This window comes from Gossypium raimondii, chromosome 10, assembly GCF_025698545.1.
Source record: "Gossypium raimondii isolate GPD5lz chromosome 10, ASM2569854v1, whole genome shotgun sequence".
Lineage (NCBI taxonomy): Eukaryota > Viridiplantae > Streptophyta > Magnoliopsida > Malvales > Malvaceae > Gossypium > Gossypium raimondii.
The window spans coordinates 16,093,727-16,110,338 of NC_068574.1; the positions used below are offsets into that span (position 1 = coordinate 16,093,727).

General features: G+C 32.9%; 1 protein-coding gene and 1 non-coding gene across 8 annotated transcripts; one reads left to right on the forward strand and one right to left on the reverse strand.

Annotated features, from left to right (window-relative positions):
- Positions 1 to 1,674: 1,674 nt before the first annotated feature.
- On the reverse strand, positions 1,675 to 15,728 carry LOC105776857 (uncharacterized). 7 transcript variants are annotated; one of them, XR_008189903.1, is made up of 14 exons: positions 15,570 to 15,728; positions 12,957 to 14,618; positions 11,014 to 11,131; positions 10,856 to 10,941; positions 10,346 to 10,578; positions 9,218 to 9,304; positions 9,031 to 9,130; positions 8,725 to 8,926; positions 8,604 to 8,656; positions 7,905 to 8,110; positions 7,768 to 7,825; positions 6,454 to 6,523; positions 2,505 to 2,621; positions 1,675 to 2,417 (listed from the first exon to the last, which is right to left on the reverse strand). XR_008189903.1 is itself a non-coding variant. In XM_052622043.1 (11 exons), the coding sequence occupies exons 1-10, from the start codon at positions 15,606 to 15,608 to the stop codon at positions 7,940 to 7,942; spliced, it is 2,751 nt and encodes a 916-aa protein (XP_052478003.1). In that variant the 5' UTR covers positions 15,609 to 15,728; the 3' UTR covers positions 7,597 to 7,825; positions 7,905 to 7,939. The 7 variants fall into 7 exon arrangements, 1 of the variants encoding a protein (XP_052478003.1); XR_008189906.1 differs by lacking the exon at positions 7,768 to 7,825; XR_008189904.1 differs by lacking the exon at positions 6,454 to 6,523.
- LOC128034413 (U6 spliceosomal RNA) lies at positions 8,223 to 8,323 on the forward strand. Its single transcript, XR_008190538.1, has one exon. It is a non-coding gene; the product is annotated as a U6 spliceosomal RNA (small nuclear RNA).
- Positions 15,729 to 16,612: the final 884 nt, after the last annotated feature.

Below are 16,612 nucleotides of genomic sequence, written 5' to 3' on the forward strand. Positions count from 1 at the left end.
TCTACTAATATTTGAAGTATTTTTTAAAAATTTTGAGCTTTATCGATTTACAGTTTAATGAAAATTGTTTTAAACGAAAATGAATGTTTCCCTTGTGCATAAGAAATGAACTTGAATAAATGTACGGTTAGTGCGTTTGATGCTCAATTATTCAGGTTCAATTATTCTGTGATTAATTGATGACTAAAATGATTTAATATTGTGATAGAAGCATGAATTGAAGCAGGGCCATCCGTTTAGTTGTTTGACTTTGATAGTATTATGCTTTTGAGATATCAAAATGTATTCTTGAATGACTAAGTTGTTTATACATATGAAGTATACAAAAGGATTATAAATTTTTAAATTCAAAATTTTTATTAAAGTTCGTTTTGGCAAATAAAATTTTAAAAGTGAAATTTTATTTTACTGTTAATTTTTATTGCAAAATGTTTTGAACAATTTGTGCATAAAAATTTGACAAACCTGCCATATTTTAAGTTTTGACGGTTTAAATTCAAATTTGAAAGATCAAACCTTACTTAAGAAAACCTATGGGCATACAAAACGTTTGGACATTTTCAAATTGTGAAAACCTTTTGGTTAAAATAAGCTCAAAGCTTTTGTTACCTTCATAAATTTTAAATTAAATTCCAGTGCTTTTATTTCAATGAGTTTAGTCTTAGGGTGAGACTGAATGTACAGTGCGCTTACCTACGATTAGTGTAAAAAAAACGGTAGCGGTGAAATTAGATATTGTAGCAATACTATAGCATGAGACAAAAAGTAAATTAAATGCACCGCACCGTACCCAATCGCCCATCCAAACCTACCCTTAGTTTTTAAATCATTAGTATTTTTCTATTAGATTCATACTTATTACTTTTTTTACACGTGATTTTTTTTTTATTTTAAACTATCTCACCAATAAAATTAACAAAAAAAATTAATGATATTTCCATATAGACATGAATTTTGAATATCTACAAAATACCAAAACTTAATTCCTAAAATTAAAAAAAAAAACTAAATTCAGTTGTAAAAGAACGTGGAGTTTAAATGGATATTTTCTTATACATGAGAAATGAACTTAAATGAATATATGATTGGTAAATTTGATGCTGAGTTGCTCAGTGCTTAATTAATGATTGGGATAATTAAGATAATTGTGGTTTTAGCTCACGTGTGCGTTTTATTTAATTGCTTGACGTTGATGGTATCATACTAGGATTTCTTTTTAAAAATGAATCGAGTTATATTTATGCATATCTTCAGAGGAAGTATACAAAGCTACAATTTCTAAAGATTCCAATAATTGATAACAATGGTCAAGAATAACCGAACATACAAAAAAAAAAACCTTTTTCTTTGGATCAAATATAAAAGAACCTCTACTTTTTACAAAAAAGATTCCATCTTGGTTAGAACCTACCTCGACGCTAGCATCTCTCAAGGGAAAGTCTACAGGATAAAAAATCAATTTTGATGCCACGTTTCATACCCAAAACACATGCTCAACCGAAAAATGAAAAAACAAAACATCAGCAGCCTAACTTGGAAGCCCCAAATACTTTCCTCCTTCCCGTACGAGATCCGTAACATAATAACGTTTCCAAATACCATTTGCATTAGCATTTTTAATGAACCAAAAAATTAAGTTACATCAGCATATATCACATATATCAGGTTAAAAGATACTGCAAAATCTTCTTTCCACTGCTTATGAAACAAATTAAATAATAATGCACCATTCAAAATAAACGACTAAATTGATCCATCTCTCCACACAATATGATCCGATCTAGCATCAAAATGAAAGATTGTGAAATAAGTGCAGACAACATTTTCCGTTATAGGTATTGATGTCCTTGGACATTGAGGTGGTTCCTTGTTCCACAAGGGCTGGCAAGATCCAAGGGGCCTTGGAGTTGTTGCTCCGGAGAGCACTCTAGTGTCTACATCGATGCTTGTGGGAAAGGTTTTATGAAATAGTTAAGCATAGAAACTAGACCTTCAAAGGGTTATATATGAGAAGACTATCTATACCTTTCTTGGGAGGCCCTCACCTGTTGTGTTGCCTTCTTAAAGAAAATCCAAGGTGTTACATCAAACTCGGATTTCGTATCCAACACAATTCTGTACAAATTTACTCGGAAATTCACATTATGGTTTCAAGAAAAACTATGTAAGCATAATTCTTGAAAGCTTTAATATCAAACTACTTGAATGCTTTAGGCAACCAACCATACACAAACTCCATGTAAGGTTCACATAGAATGAACAAGGGCATGAAGCATAGTATTCCTCATCCTTTGGCCATTGAGTTTTCCTTTATCAAAACTCACAGCCAGGTTGATAGCAATGGTTGCAAACATAGACCATTTATAATGAAACCCGAAACAACCAACCCAACCTCTAGCATAGAGTTCTCAAACCACCTGTTTTGCAAGTAACGATTAGAAGTCCACCCTTTATGTCAATAATCATGGATAAAAAGACCCAAATAATATGGCCATTAGACTCACAAAATACACCAGCAAAATTTGCAAGAAGCATACTCCTTTTTGTTCAATCAATCAAGTCCAAACACCTCGAGTCACTTAAGAATGAATCTGGACTGCTCAACATAATGCATCATTTACCTGTTCCAAACCCAATATGTCAAAGACCGAGTATTACTACTAAAAAACCCATTTCCCATGATAAGCACTCAACTTCTTTTAGAAATTGTACTTGAACATATCATGATTTGGATTAGAAAAACAAATGATCGAACAAAGGATGGGTATCAATTGCCCTACAAGTAAATTATCACCAATGATATAAAATCACTAGCAATTTTACATCATTAATGATTTTAAAGATGATACTTTATCACATATGCTTCATTTGGTTATTTAATATATTAACAAGGAAAAACTTAAGTATTAAAACAGTTTTTCATTACATAAAGAATAATTGGTACAAATATTCAAACTTAAAATTAGGAAAACTCCAATTAAAAAGAAACAAAACCTCTTCAAAATAAGTAAAAACTAATAGAGAATCTTTGCTGGAAACATATCATGTGAATGGCTAAAAATTACCGAGTGAAATTAATATATTGCTAACCAAACGAAGCGCTAGTTTAATATAGAATTGGTTTTAAAGCATTACCACTTAGCATAAGAATATATCTTCCTTAATAACAAAATTGTTGATGAATGCATGTACGTCAAATGTTCAGGTTAAGAAGTATATTGTCACGTGCACTACTTAATGTTCTTATATAAAGGCATGAGACTACCACATTAGTAGACTCAGACTTTTTCCCAAGAACATGGTATCAAAGCCACACATTCTTGATGGCAAATTTCTATTCTCAAACCCAAACCCTTTTCCGTTTTCAAACAGTGACATACTAGCACCAACTCCCCTCTAAAAGATGAGTCGCGTGTCTTGTTGATGAAGTCAACTTTTTCTCATGATACCTAAACCAAAAATATTCATTTACATTTCAATCAACCATATGAGCCTTAAGCTAGATAAGACGATTTTTGCCTCTAAAAATTTGGGCTTAAAAACCATCATCTCCCCAACTTGAAATAAAAAAAATGCCAATAACGAACTTTAAGTACTTAATTTCCTTGAGAAATGGAAACATCATTTACATTAAGGAGTTAATGCGTCTAGTTGCATATATCCATAGGTATCTTAATTCACTTTACAAAAATTAGTTTCACAATAATCCTTAACTCCTACAAAATGAGATCTTCAACCATTGCATCAAAGCTCACAAACAATTTTGATCATTTTCAGATCTTACACTCAACATGAGATCAGATATCAAAACCTACAAATTTAATGTATTTCCCAATAAATTCTCAATTTTACTAAGAAGTTTAAAGTAATTCATACAACTCTCCTATAAGAAATTTGCATGCATAAACTACTTTTTGTCCTTCCAATTATAAAATAATTCACCCCTTATTCCTTGCAAATACCCTACAAATGTGCATAATTTCCGACGCTAACTTAACATTGATCGAACCACGTCCACCAAGGCCTAATTTCTTCTCTCCACTACATTGTTATGTTCTGGAGTTACTAATGCGATCAATTGAAGTAGAATCTCATTAGTTATGAGATGTCCTACGAACTCAACCAATAAGCACTCTCCAAACCAATCACATTAGTGCTTTTGTGGATTTACATTGCTTCTTCATTTCTACATTAAACACTGTATATATTAATGGTTTCACTTTTGTAATACATTAGGTACACATCCATACTATGAGCGATCATCTATAAAGGTAAAATAATTTTGTATCCTCTGCATAAATCAAGGTGCACTAGTTCTAGGAATTCATCAATATTCATACCTTCGACTCTAAAAGACCTTTTAGTCATTTTACCCACTAGAGAAGATTCTCAATGGGAACAGATATATCCTCAAATTTTCCAAAAGACCGTCTTTAAACAATCTCATGATCCTTTCTTGATTAAAATGACCATATCTTAAAATTGAGAAGTTTTAAATTTCTAAAAGCTATCCACAATTTTCATATTAAGCAGGGTACATATTTGGTTTGATGAAATACAGATTATTTTTTATTCCTTTCATCTAAGCATGCAACAGATATCAAATTCCTCCTAAAGCTAGGAAAATAAAAATAATCTTTTAATAAAAAGTATCTAAATTCATCAAAAGGGAAATGGATATCTCATACTACTACAAGCACCAAGCTCCTATCATCAATCCTCAATGGGAGGCTCTTATCATGCAAACTTCTTGTTTCCTTGAACCCTTGTAGAGAAATACAAGCATAATTAATAGCTCCTGAATCAATGACGTAATTGTCTCTTAAATCTTTCACTAAACCAATTTCAATCAGAAGGTCCTTACCAGTCTTGCCCATGGCAGCTAAGAATTCTAGGCAAGTCTTCTTAAAATGTCAACCTTGATGCAATAAAAGCACTTAGATTTTTTTAGGGTCCTTAGGCTTCTTCTTACCATCCTACAAATTATTGACTAGAAAGGACTGCCACCTTCCTTTAGATCATTCTTCATGCCAATCCACCAAATTTTAACTTGTCAACTCCAACTAGCTTCCTAGCAACCAACAAAGCCTTTTCAATCTTAAAGAGTAGCTAAACAATATCAAAACCAAGTGATTAAGACTACCTTATTATCTAATACTTGTATTGCGCTTTCTATACAAAATGTTCAACCACATCTAAGAGAGCATATCTTTCATAAAGTCAACCTTGACCCTCCTATTCACCATTTCTTGAAAACTAGCATGGTGCCTTTTGGCAATAGCTAGACGGTTAGTCCAAAGAGTGGGACATAAACTCAACCTGCTCAAGTCTGCTCTAATGGTTCTTTTTGTTCCTTGATGGCACCAATTGTTGAACCTAGTATCTTGCTTTCTCAATTTCAATGATCATTAGTTAATAATCAACCACTCACTATATTTATCTTTTAAAGCCATTAATCTACCATCCTCACCAAGATCATACAAATACTCATCCTTTTCTCGATCAATCAGTTTAACTCTATCTTTTGCCTAGTTCGAGTTGTCATACTGTTATTAGCCTCAATGATGGTTAGTTGTAGGGATTTGGTAATCAATGCCCAAATTGTTGAGGTTTTAAGGAGCAAGCTAAATTACAAAAGAGAGCCAATATGAGAATCAAGGTTCTTTAAAGGCTAATTGATAGAAGAAGTTAAAACCCTTAAACCTCACAAAGTCACAATAGGTTTTCAAAGCAATCAAATCTAAGAGAAAAGTAGTTCACAACCTCATCAAAATCCAACAACCCAAAAAGAACTCTCTTGTTAAATATCTTGATGTGAGAAGAAAACATGACAATGTACATAGAGTAACTTGACTTGGTCTTTGATTATGGGATAAACCCAAACATGCTATTGGATAAGGCAAAATTATTTTACCAAATGAAAGACCCATGAGACAATAAGACTTGTCTCAACCAAGATTATGATAACCATTCTTGTCACTTTATGTTTTCCTATTTTTGCTAGTGTTGTAAAGGCGAGCACTTAGTCCTTAACATTTTGCTTTAGTACCAAAAACCAAAAGCACCTGAAACCTTTTGAGTTAGGCATATGTAATCAAGCGTAGGCACACGTTTTCTGTAAGGAGTTAGGCATTGATTGAGAAGCTTGCCTAATTGAAGTCTACCATAATTTCTTTTGTTTTCAACATTTTATTAGATGCATCTTTACTAGTAAGAAAAGGATATTGTCAAAACTCTACTTCTCAAGATTCAAGTATTCAACAACAAACAGAAAATTATAAGAAAATCATGCATATCAACCAACAAAAGAAATAGAAGAGTTTGCATATTTTTTAGGATAAATTGGACAACTCTTTAGTGTTACCATCTTAAGCTTATTTTATGCAGATACACAAAAGCACATACAAAAGCATGCACATGTGCATATTGCACCTTATTTCACTCAAGCAATACCTTTTTTACATCTTGCACCTTAAGCAATATCAGGACTCAAGCACCTGAACTGCACCTCATGCCCTTGAAACTTTGTTTGCAATAAGATAAAACAGCAAAAACAAGGGTGGATTTTATTTAAAACGATGGAAAAAAAAAACTAATTCAAGTATGATCACGTAATCCAAAAACTAAAATCATGTGTTTTATTAAATAATAGTAAAAAGACATTTCTAATTCTTTAACGGGAAAAAGAAGTAGCATTTCTACCTCAATTTATTTTCATTATGTACTTCAACAAGAAACAATCAAAATTAGACTAACCAAAAATAGTTAATAGATTTGACAAGCAAGTGAAATAGCCCTTAAAAAGATAAAAATTTGAAATAAAAATAAAAATAGAACTCAACTCGTCCAAAATAGTTGATCAATCAAGATCCCATGTCAACTCTAAAAATTCTAAAAGTAATCCCTAGCAATTGAAGTTTTGGCATTATTGTTTCCCATCAAAACAACTAAAGCCTACTTTTACTTTTGAAATTCAAACAATGAAAAATCCATGAAAAAAGAAATCACATTTTATTTAAAGCATTAAAACTGTAAGAATTGATTAGGTTTATAATCATAAGGTGGTTTTCTAAAGAAATATTAAGAAAATCTAATCAATCCTTTTCCTATTTTTACGTAAAATTGTTTTTCTCAAATTTGCAAATATTGGACAAACTTCATATAATCCAATTAAGGACATATTACTTCTCGACACTTGATCTTTATGAAAATCAACTTCAATTTTTAACACCTTTGAAAACTTGGATCGAACTTTCCATGATATGCTATGCTAGAGAGTACATTAGTAAGTCCAAAAAACAAATTGCTTCCATATCTATATCTAAATATTTATTCTGATAGTAATTTAGTTCAAGGAAAAGTAAAAATATGAGATGAAACAATTAATGGTTTTATTAATAAAATACTACGGAAATGCAAGAAAAATTAGGCAAAAAGTAAAAGTAGCAAAGAAAGTTGTACCTTTATGACTAAGAAAACACTTCTGGATATCTAATTCCAATTTGGCAACAGAATTTTTTCTTAACTTCAATAAAACAACATGCAGACAGAAACTATTACGGCAACTAGCAAAGTGCCAAGATGTTGCAGTTCATATAAGAAAAGGAAAAGCAGATAAATGAATATATAGATCAATATTCCTACAATTAAAAGGTCCCATTCAAAAATCTTTTAATCTGAGTTCTCATAAACATAAGGTAAGAGTTCTGTCTTAAGCAAGTCAAGGAGCTAGTGATTGAAAAATTCAAGATATGGTGAGAATTGTACCATTAGTCACATAAACAAAAAGGGTGACCAATATCCACTGGTTAGATCTGCTATTTTACTGCCACAGGAATGATGACAGTCAACAAAATAATTCATTGAATTGCATTCCCCTAAAAACAGTATAGATAGATGCTGACCTGTGAGTTTTTAATTACTTCAATTCATCAGTATTTCAATCTCTCCCAGCCAGTATTCGTCTCTGCTTGCACAATTTCTTAGAAAGTCGTGTACGTCCACCACAATTGTTGGCCAAGTTTTCTTTCCCTATAACTTCTAATTTCAGCCTGCGCTTATACAGCAAGCCATAGAACTTGTCCTCGCTATCAGACCCTTGCGTGTGCTTCTACAAGGTTAAAACAAGATTAAAATAAAAACTATTGTTTTAAAAAAAGATTGTATTGGCAAAATTGAGACAGCTAGAAAACCAACGTTAACACTGAACTTGATAAATGTTTGTCCCCTCAGGAACATCTGATAAAATTGGAACAATGGAGGAAAATTAGCATGGTCCCTGCATAATGATTACACACAAAATCAAGAAATAGTCCAAATTTTTTTAGTTATCCAAAAAAAAAAGATGCAGTGTAAAAAAAACTGAAAGTACAGGCAGAGAAATACAACGGATTTACAAACCAACAACCTTTGTCCAAAATTATTTGTATGAATTTCAAAAAAAAAATATGATTTCTGTCCGTAGATACATGCGAGCAAAAAAAGCAGAGACATAAACTTAGCAAGATCCAGAACAAAGTGCTTATATAAAATGGTTGTCGGTTTAAGAACCGTGGAATAAATCTTAAAATATTAATGGCAAAGAAGGGACAATAAAAGATAACCTTAAAGATATTTGATGCATTTCCTCCAAAATCAGAAGATTTTCCAGAAAAATCTACAAGAAAGAAAATCAGGACAGAGTAATAAATACTGAAGCATATAGTTGTTTGTCAGACTTGGTACCTCTCATCTCCTTATTAACAATAGAGTTCCTAAGGAATTTCTGCAACATTATAGTCCCCTGAAAGGCCAAAAAAGGATAGCCCAAAAATTGCAGCCTTTCTGAAAGGGGCATTTCCAAGAAACCAAAGGACTTTTCCCATGTTTCTCTAAGCTGAGGTATTGCAGGCAAGACTAATCTCTCAATGCCCATTTGAACAAGCAGCTGCAAATGGAAATATGTGCATTCATAGTCTATTAAAAATTTAAAAAAGAAATCCCCTTTTCCATGCAAAGAAGAGACGAGGAAGAGGCAACCAAAGAAACTACCTTCTCCAACTCCTTGAAAAGAAGTCGACACATACCCTGCCGACGATATTGGAAAGGTGTAGCAATTAACGGCATCTCTGCAACCTTTAGTCCATGTATCCTGAAAATCAAATATAAAAGAAAATGAAGCTGATGGTAAGCAAATTCCACAACCCTCAAAAAAGGGAAAAAAGAGGAAATCAGGCACCTCACTGTGGCTATTGATAAAATTTCATGACCATTATGGAGAACCATGGCAAAGAATCCACGAAAATCTACTCGTTTAAGTTTGGACCTGCACCAGTGAATATGAAAGTAAAACAGGATAAATAGCAGTACTAGAAGTTCATGTTAGATCCAACTTTTACAAATCAGTAAGTAACAGAATTCCTTTCTGCCCCCAGATTAAAAGGATTTTAACCAAAGGAGGAAAAGCCAAATTTGCTGTACAAAGCTTTAAGGCATCTAATAATGAACAGAAATCATGAATTGCATATTTTAAATAAGGACTATATATTATATATATCATACATTTATAAAGACTTTATTTCAACATAGAAAGTTTTAATCATGTCCAACAAAAATGAACAGAAAGCAACTCAAAAGAAGAATTATCCAATCTATTAAGGCAATTGTATTAACCTAACTCCAGAAGCATCATTTTTAAAGAAAAGCACTATAAACGAACAGGCTAACAATCACTGGCAACCCAAGGTCTTCAACCCAGCAGATTGACCTGCTAGGAAACATCAACATAAAATCAAAAGAAAACAAAAAAAGGAACAAACAAACGGAGTCACAATTCAACTACTCATTATCCCTCCAAACATTAAATCCAGGAAAATGCTGATGAAGCTCATATCAGATTTAAACCATGTTTCAAGGGTAAAAGAAAGGATAAATGAAAATTTCCGGTTTAACAATGTGAATGTCAAACAGGGCCTAGCTAAGGTGATTGACTGCCAAAGTTGAGGCAGAGATACACATTAGAGCATAGCGCTCATCTCTTGTGACCATCAATACACTTTGGCATGAATAACATGAAGAAAATATTGGTAAAGCAAAATTTTGATCTAGCAATAGTAAAGCAACATGCAGCAAACTGTGATAATATACAGAAAACCAATCATGACAACTATATGATGATAACACAAGATGCCCAATGCTCAATGCAAGAAGAAGAGGCCACCGACCGGATAAGAGAGTGATGTAAGTTCTCATATCATTCACCAATGATCTTAAGGATTTTTTAATATAATTTTTTTTTTTTTAAAAAGTCTTCCAAGTAAGAATTTATTTAGTCATCTGAAAACTAAAAATTGAAGAGAAACCTTACCCTGAATTGAAAACAACATCTCTGACCAGATCTCTCTTGGTATGAGGATCCTTGACAGGTTCGAAACACTCATGGATAACCCTTAGTACATCTGATAGCTTAATCCAGGTGTGAGTTTTCAACATATCAGGAAATCCATACACATTTTTCAACGATCTCATCAGTGTCCAGCTTAAGCCATCAACAGTAGTGGGATTTGAAATTCCCAAAAGTTGATGAAGTTGAGCACATAACTGAAAAGAGTATATATGTTGCCATATATCATAACCAAGTTGGAAAGTCAAAAAATCTCAATCCAATGTTCTCAATAAGCAGACAATCATATTCAGCAAGATTAAGACCCTTCAATTCTGGAATTCACGAACCAAAACAAACTCAATTGAATAAACCACCTACAGCATGAAAACGAGAAAGAGACAACTATAGGACCCAGGACAAGGATAAAACAAAGTCCTCAAAGTTATGCAATCACAGCCTTAAATGAGCTTAGACACAATAAAGGAATTATACCTTATAACAAGCCTCACTACAAAAACTCCCAAATAGGTAGTCTGTAGAAGACATATGCTGAACTTCACTTAGGCAAGCAACATGATCTACAAAGAAAAAAAGAATATATATAAAATACAAGGAGATTGAATCACAAACTTCCCATGAATCTAACTCACATTGGCGGGTGCATTGGAGACAAGCTTTTGTAAAATGCTCACTATCATCCTTGCAATCTCTCATGCAACATAGTCCACAACAGCAAGATGGACAAAACCACTTTTCATTAGGTATATCCTGAAAAATATAGATGAGCAAATATCAATCAAAATTAACCACCAACCAATACCTTCATAATATAATTTATCACGTACACACTTTAACTCAAAACAAAATGAACAGATTAAGAAGCAAAACATGAAGAAAACTTAATGGTAATTCATCCTTACCGCTTCAGGAGCCAAATGTCTTTCTAGAAGAGTTGGAGAACAGGGGGTAGGGGTTGAGCCAATGTGATAGCATCGAAAATACACAGCATGACACTTCACCATATACCATATTTTTGTTAAAAGGGGTTTATGCTTTTGGGGGCTATTTTCTTTATTTTATTTTGGATTACCATGACTATCTTTAACTTATGTGTTGTTTTATAATCTTAAAAATTAAATGCTGAAAACTAACTACTAAAGAGATAATTACTGAATTTGAATTATCAACATTGTTTAGTATAAGGGTTGAGCCAATGTGATTGCATCGAAAATACACAACATGACACTTCACCATATACCATATTTTTGTTAAAAGGGGTTTATGCTTTTGGGGCTATTTTCTTTATTTTATTTTGGATTACCATGACTATCTTTAACTTTTGTGTTGTTTTATAATCTTAAAAATTAAATGCTGAAAACTAAATACTAAATATACAAGCACTGAATTTAAATTATCAACATTGTTTAGTATATTACTAAAACTTAAGAATTGAATATCTTTATATTGTTTGAAAATTATAAAATCTCAAATTATGAAAATTATTAATTTCACAATTTTAATCTTATTAACATCATATTTTACATGATTTTGAATACATCTGGATTAAAAAAGTGGTAATTTAAATATCTCATCTTCTATAGCCCAAAAAAGATAATTGAATTCAAATTTAGGAAAATAAAATTTTGACATCACATATTCTGTGGTAAGTGATAAGTAGCTCTCACCGACTTATCACATTCCGCAATTTTTTGTTGAAAATTTTCTGTTAAGTAAAAATTGATCTGAATGATCAAAAACATTAAAAAAATAAATGTTCAAAATTTACTTTTTCCATGCATTTAAAATTTTCAATGCTTTATCAAACCCTTAATTAAGAGCTAGGGTTTAGTCTTATCAGGGATTTTTGCTATAAAAAGCATGCTTATGGATGTAATCAAAAGTAGTTTCGGTTTTACCCACTACTATATTAAAGAAGCAAGTATTCTTTCTATTCCCTGCCCTTGGGTTTAGGGTTTTAGAGTTTATTAGTTAGTTGCTCAGACTAACTAATTAACCTTGATTTAACAAATAGGAGTGGTAAATTTATTTAGGGGTTACATGGTGAAGTCTGTTTATTTGTTTATTTTTGTGTGAGGTAGGAGGATATCAAAACAGTGCTTAAGAAAACCAAGGTTAATTAGTTAGTCAGATATCCTCTTACCTCGCACAAAAATAAATAAATAAATAAGCATACGTCACCATGTAACCCCTAAATTAATTTTACCACTCCTATTAGTTCTTTTTCAGATTTGTTTTCCTAGCATGAAATCAAGTTTCTACTTGAAGCTTTCTTTTTCTTCTACCACCCTAATGATTTAACTGAACATAATCTTCCTAGAATAAAGGAAATCCCTGGTCATATAATAGTCATAGCTCCTTTCTAGCTAACAGATTTTATATTACATAAAACACCAAAAATCTAGCATTAAACATAAACCGTATTGGCATGTGAATTCAAGCATCCAAAACAAATCAAAATTTATGCCCCATTTAATTGTGGCAACTATAAACAAATTTTATAAGCAATAAAATTAACAATAGAAAAACAAGACATGTAATTAAATAGGTTCATGATGCAGGAATGAGAACAAACCTTGAGGTTAATGCAACTTAAATGATATGAGCATGGGCAGTAACCACAAACCATAAGATCTCCTCCATAGTGACAGACACTACATATTGTATCACACAGTCGGGAACCGCAACAGCGCCGCTTCCTCTTGCGCCTCCGAGAACGAGACACCATGTCTTTAAGCCTGAACTTTTTTCCACAATTATCAACAGGAAGACTTAAACAACGATGACCATCAGGTAAAGCATCATCTTTGTTTATGACATCTACGCCTTTCTCTTCTTTCTTAGGGTTGCCTTCAACTTTTGCATCAGCTTGCTTAGTTTTCTTTGAAAACCTTCTCCTCAACACTGAATCATTTTTATAAACAAGGAAAGAAGCCTTGTTATTTCCCTTCTTCACCTTTGATGGATTTTTAACCTTTGAATTAGGCCCCTGGTGATTCTTTGAAAACCTTTTTCTAATTAATGAAGATCTTCTCTTCTTAGGAATAACAGAGAAGAATGATTGCATGCTCGCCTGCACTTTGCTACAGTCAGGGAAAATGACAGTATGATTACCATCAATCTGCCCATGCTTAGTGAAAGTCCTGTAAATTGATTGATTGTCTTGAACATCAGAGACAGAAAAAGAAATGGTTTTATTTCCTCTTGAGCAATCAACAGAGAGTTGATTACCCTCATTCTCACTAAGTATAGGAGACTTTTGCTTGTCTATTCCAGAATCAAGTTTACCAGACTCCTCCATTACTTGCTTTTCTCCGCATGATTTATCTGCCACAGAACTTTTTCTAGTAGATGGATTCATTTTAGGTAGCTCCTCATGTTTCAGTTTTGACATTACAGATCGTCTCCTTCCTTTGTGCTTACCAAGAGGGCCTTTTCCCTCTCCTTTTCGACATGACCCAACAGCCTTGAAATCAGTGCAGCTACCTGCTTGTGCAGAAATGTCAGATAAATAGGAATTTGTCTTCCCAGGATCCTTTGATTTTTTATTTCTCCTTCCCACCATCCAGGCCAAGATTTTGCGATTAGCAAGATTTCGCCGGCTAGACCCAACTGCAATCTCCTGAACAACTTCCAGGAAGTAGGTCCTCCAAACAGTCCGAACACCACAAGTCCACTCAGATATCATCTTTCCAAACCCATAATTTAAACGTAGGGAGGACCAAACTTTCTTTACACAACAAGCCAAGGGAACATCACCTTCAAGCTCTTTTGCTAGCTCCACCAATACCCATATACCTCGGTCTCTCCAAATGCCCAGAAACTCATCCCACTCATGAGCTACACGTAATTGACTCGCACTGAATTTGCACTCATCATCCTCATCAGGAAAATACACAGACCGCTCAGATGCATTATCATCATTATCCAAAATAACCCCTTCCCACCATGCATCTTCAAACAATGCATCAACACAAACCCCAAAACCCAGATTTTGATTAGAATGAGGTTGAGATGAGGGAGGAAGAGGTCGTATATACCCTCGATAGGTTGATGGAACATGGCGACGGGTATGAAGACCTTCAACTGCCTCTGTCACGGGGATGGACTCAATGAGCTTTGAATCACCTGTTTCACACAAGAGCTCATCATATTCAATTGATCGGGATAAATGCGAAACTCCAACAACCACCCCAGGGTGCCACGACCCCCGCAACCCTTCCTCAAATTGGCGAACCTAAAAACAGTCCACGATGAAACTCGTATCAATACAGCAGGTAATCAAATAAATGCAACACTACATGAAGAAAACATTACTAAAAACTCAAAATATTCATTTACAGATAGCCCATTGCGTAAAATAAGGGGAAGATTGCATACATCAGGACCTTCTCAATGTTGTGCTTATAGGGGAGCTTGGGTGCATCCTCTTTCTTCATAGGAAAAGGTACCAAAAAAATAAATAAATAAAAGAGTTTGACTTGAAAACTGTGAAGAACTTGCATGACCAAGCTAACAACAAGTTCGGTATCAAAATTGAGTTTTGGAACTTCTCTATATCCAAAGTAATTAAATAATCAAGGCATTGGCCTCCAGAAAATAAGATTTCCGGAGTTCAAAAGATTTCGGTTTTTTTATTTATAAAAAGAAAGAAACTGTTATTTATGTTTACGAATCAAGTCTCAGACATCTTACCCAGAAGGAAATTAATGCGAATTTAACCTTATCTAACAAGAGAGTTACAAATGATTTTGGAATCACCAATTTGCCAGATAAAATACGCTTCCGCGTGGTTACTCGGAAAATGCGGGAAAATTAATTTCAAATTTGAAACCTTAATTTCTTCAAAAATCAAATGAAAGCAGTGAAACAAGACAATTCGAAGCTTCTATTAACGGATCAACTGAAAGACATGTAATTTTTCAATATTCAGTAAGAGAACAAAATTTTCGAAATAAAGAACATTTAAGTCTCCTGTTTGGCTTCCGGGAAAATGCAGGATGAACAGAATTTGCCAACTCACAGGTGGATCAGAAATTATTTAAAAAACAAAAAAAAACAAAGACTAATGTCAAGTTTGAAACAAATTTCCCTCGATTTTCTTCACTCAGAAACCAAACAGAATAATAAGAGGTGAAGAAAAAACAAGATTATTGAAAAGAATCAATAAAAAGAAGAGTAGCACTACCTCGACTCTCTCATTGAGAAGAAGCTTCCTCTGGTTCATGAATTCAAACCTTTTCTTTTCCTTTATCGAGAGAGAAAAAAAAGCTAATGACAATGGATCTTGCTTTGACGGAGAGAAACTTTGGGTTTTTATTTTATAGCATAACAATATTATAATATTTTATTTTATTTTTATCGGTAAAATAAAATATTTAGAGGGGTAGGGTAATTTGGTTTCGTAATTAAGTACAGTCACCCAAACCAGCTCAAAGTTCCCTTTTTTTTTTTTTTTTTTTTTTGAGTTTGCAGTTTACAATCTTGACATCCCGTCAAATGCAAGAAAACGATTTAATTTTCTTTTTGCGTAAATTGCCCTGCTAGTGACTCTAGATGTGGATCATTCTTATTTTGGTCACTCAAATTTCTTTTATTAATTTGGTCACCCAAAATAGAGATTGATCAAATTAGTCACTCTTAAATGGTAGTGGAAGACTAATTGTGTATTTCCACTTTAGTCACTCTAAAATTAGGGTAAACTATCCTCGCCAATCACACTAAATAGGGGTAGTTCCTATTTTGGTCACTTCAGATTCTTTTTCGTACAAATGCACCGTTAGTCTTTCGATACCATTTAACGGCAGAGTGACCAATTTGATCAATTTCTTTTTTGGGTAGCTAAATTTAAAAAAAAATAGGGTGACCAAACTAAGAGTGACCCCTATTTTAGGGTGATTAACAGTATAGTTTACCCTTTATTTTAAAATTTATCAAATAATGAATATAGATGGAGTGGTAACAAACTTGTATTTTGATATTATTAAACATTTGTTTGATCTTTGAATTCATCATTTTAATTTTTATTTAAATATGATATAAAATTATGAAAGACAAAAGTGTTATCATAATAATATTATTATAATTTTAAAAAGGGATATTTTGTAATTTTATAACTAGATTGGTGACCTAGTTAAAGGTAACACCAACTCAGTAAAGTACTTAAATAATAGTATTAGATATACCCCACATTAAAAAGTTAGTTTCTTTACTTTTATTTTAAGAATTTAG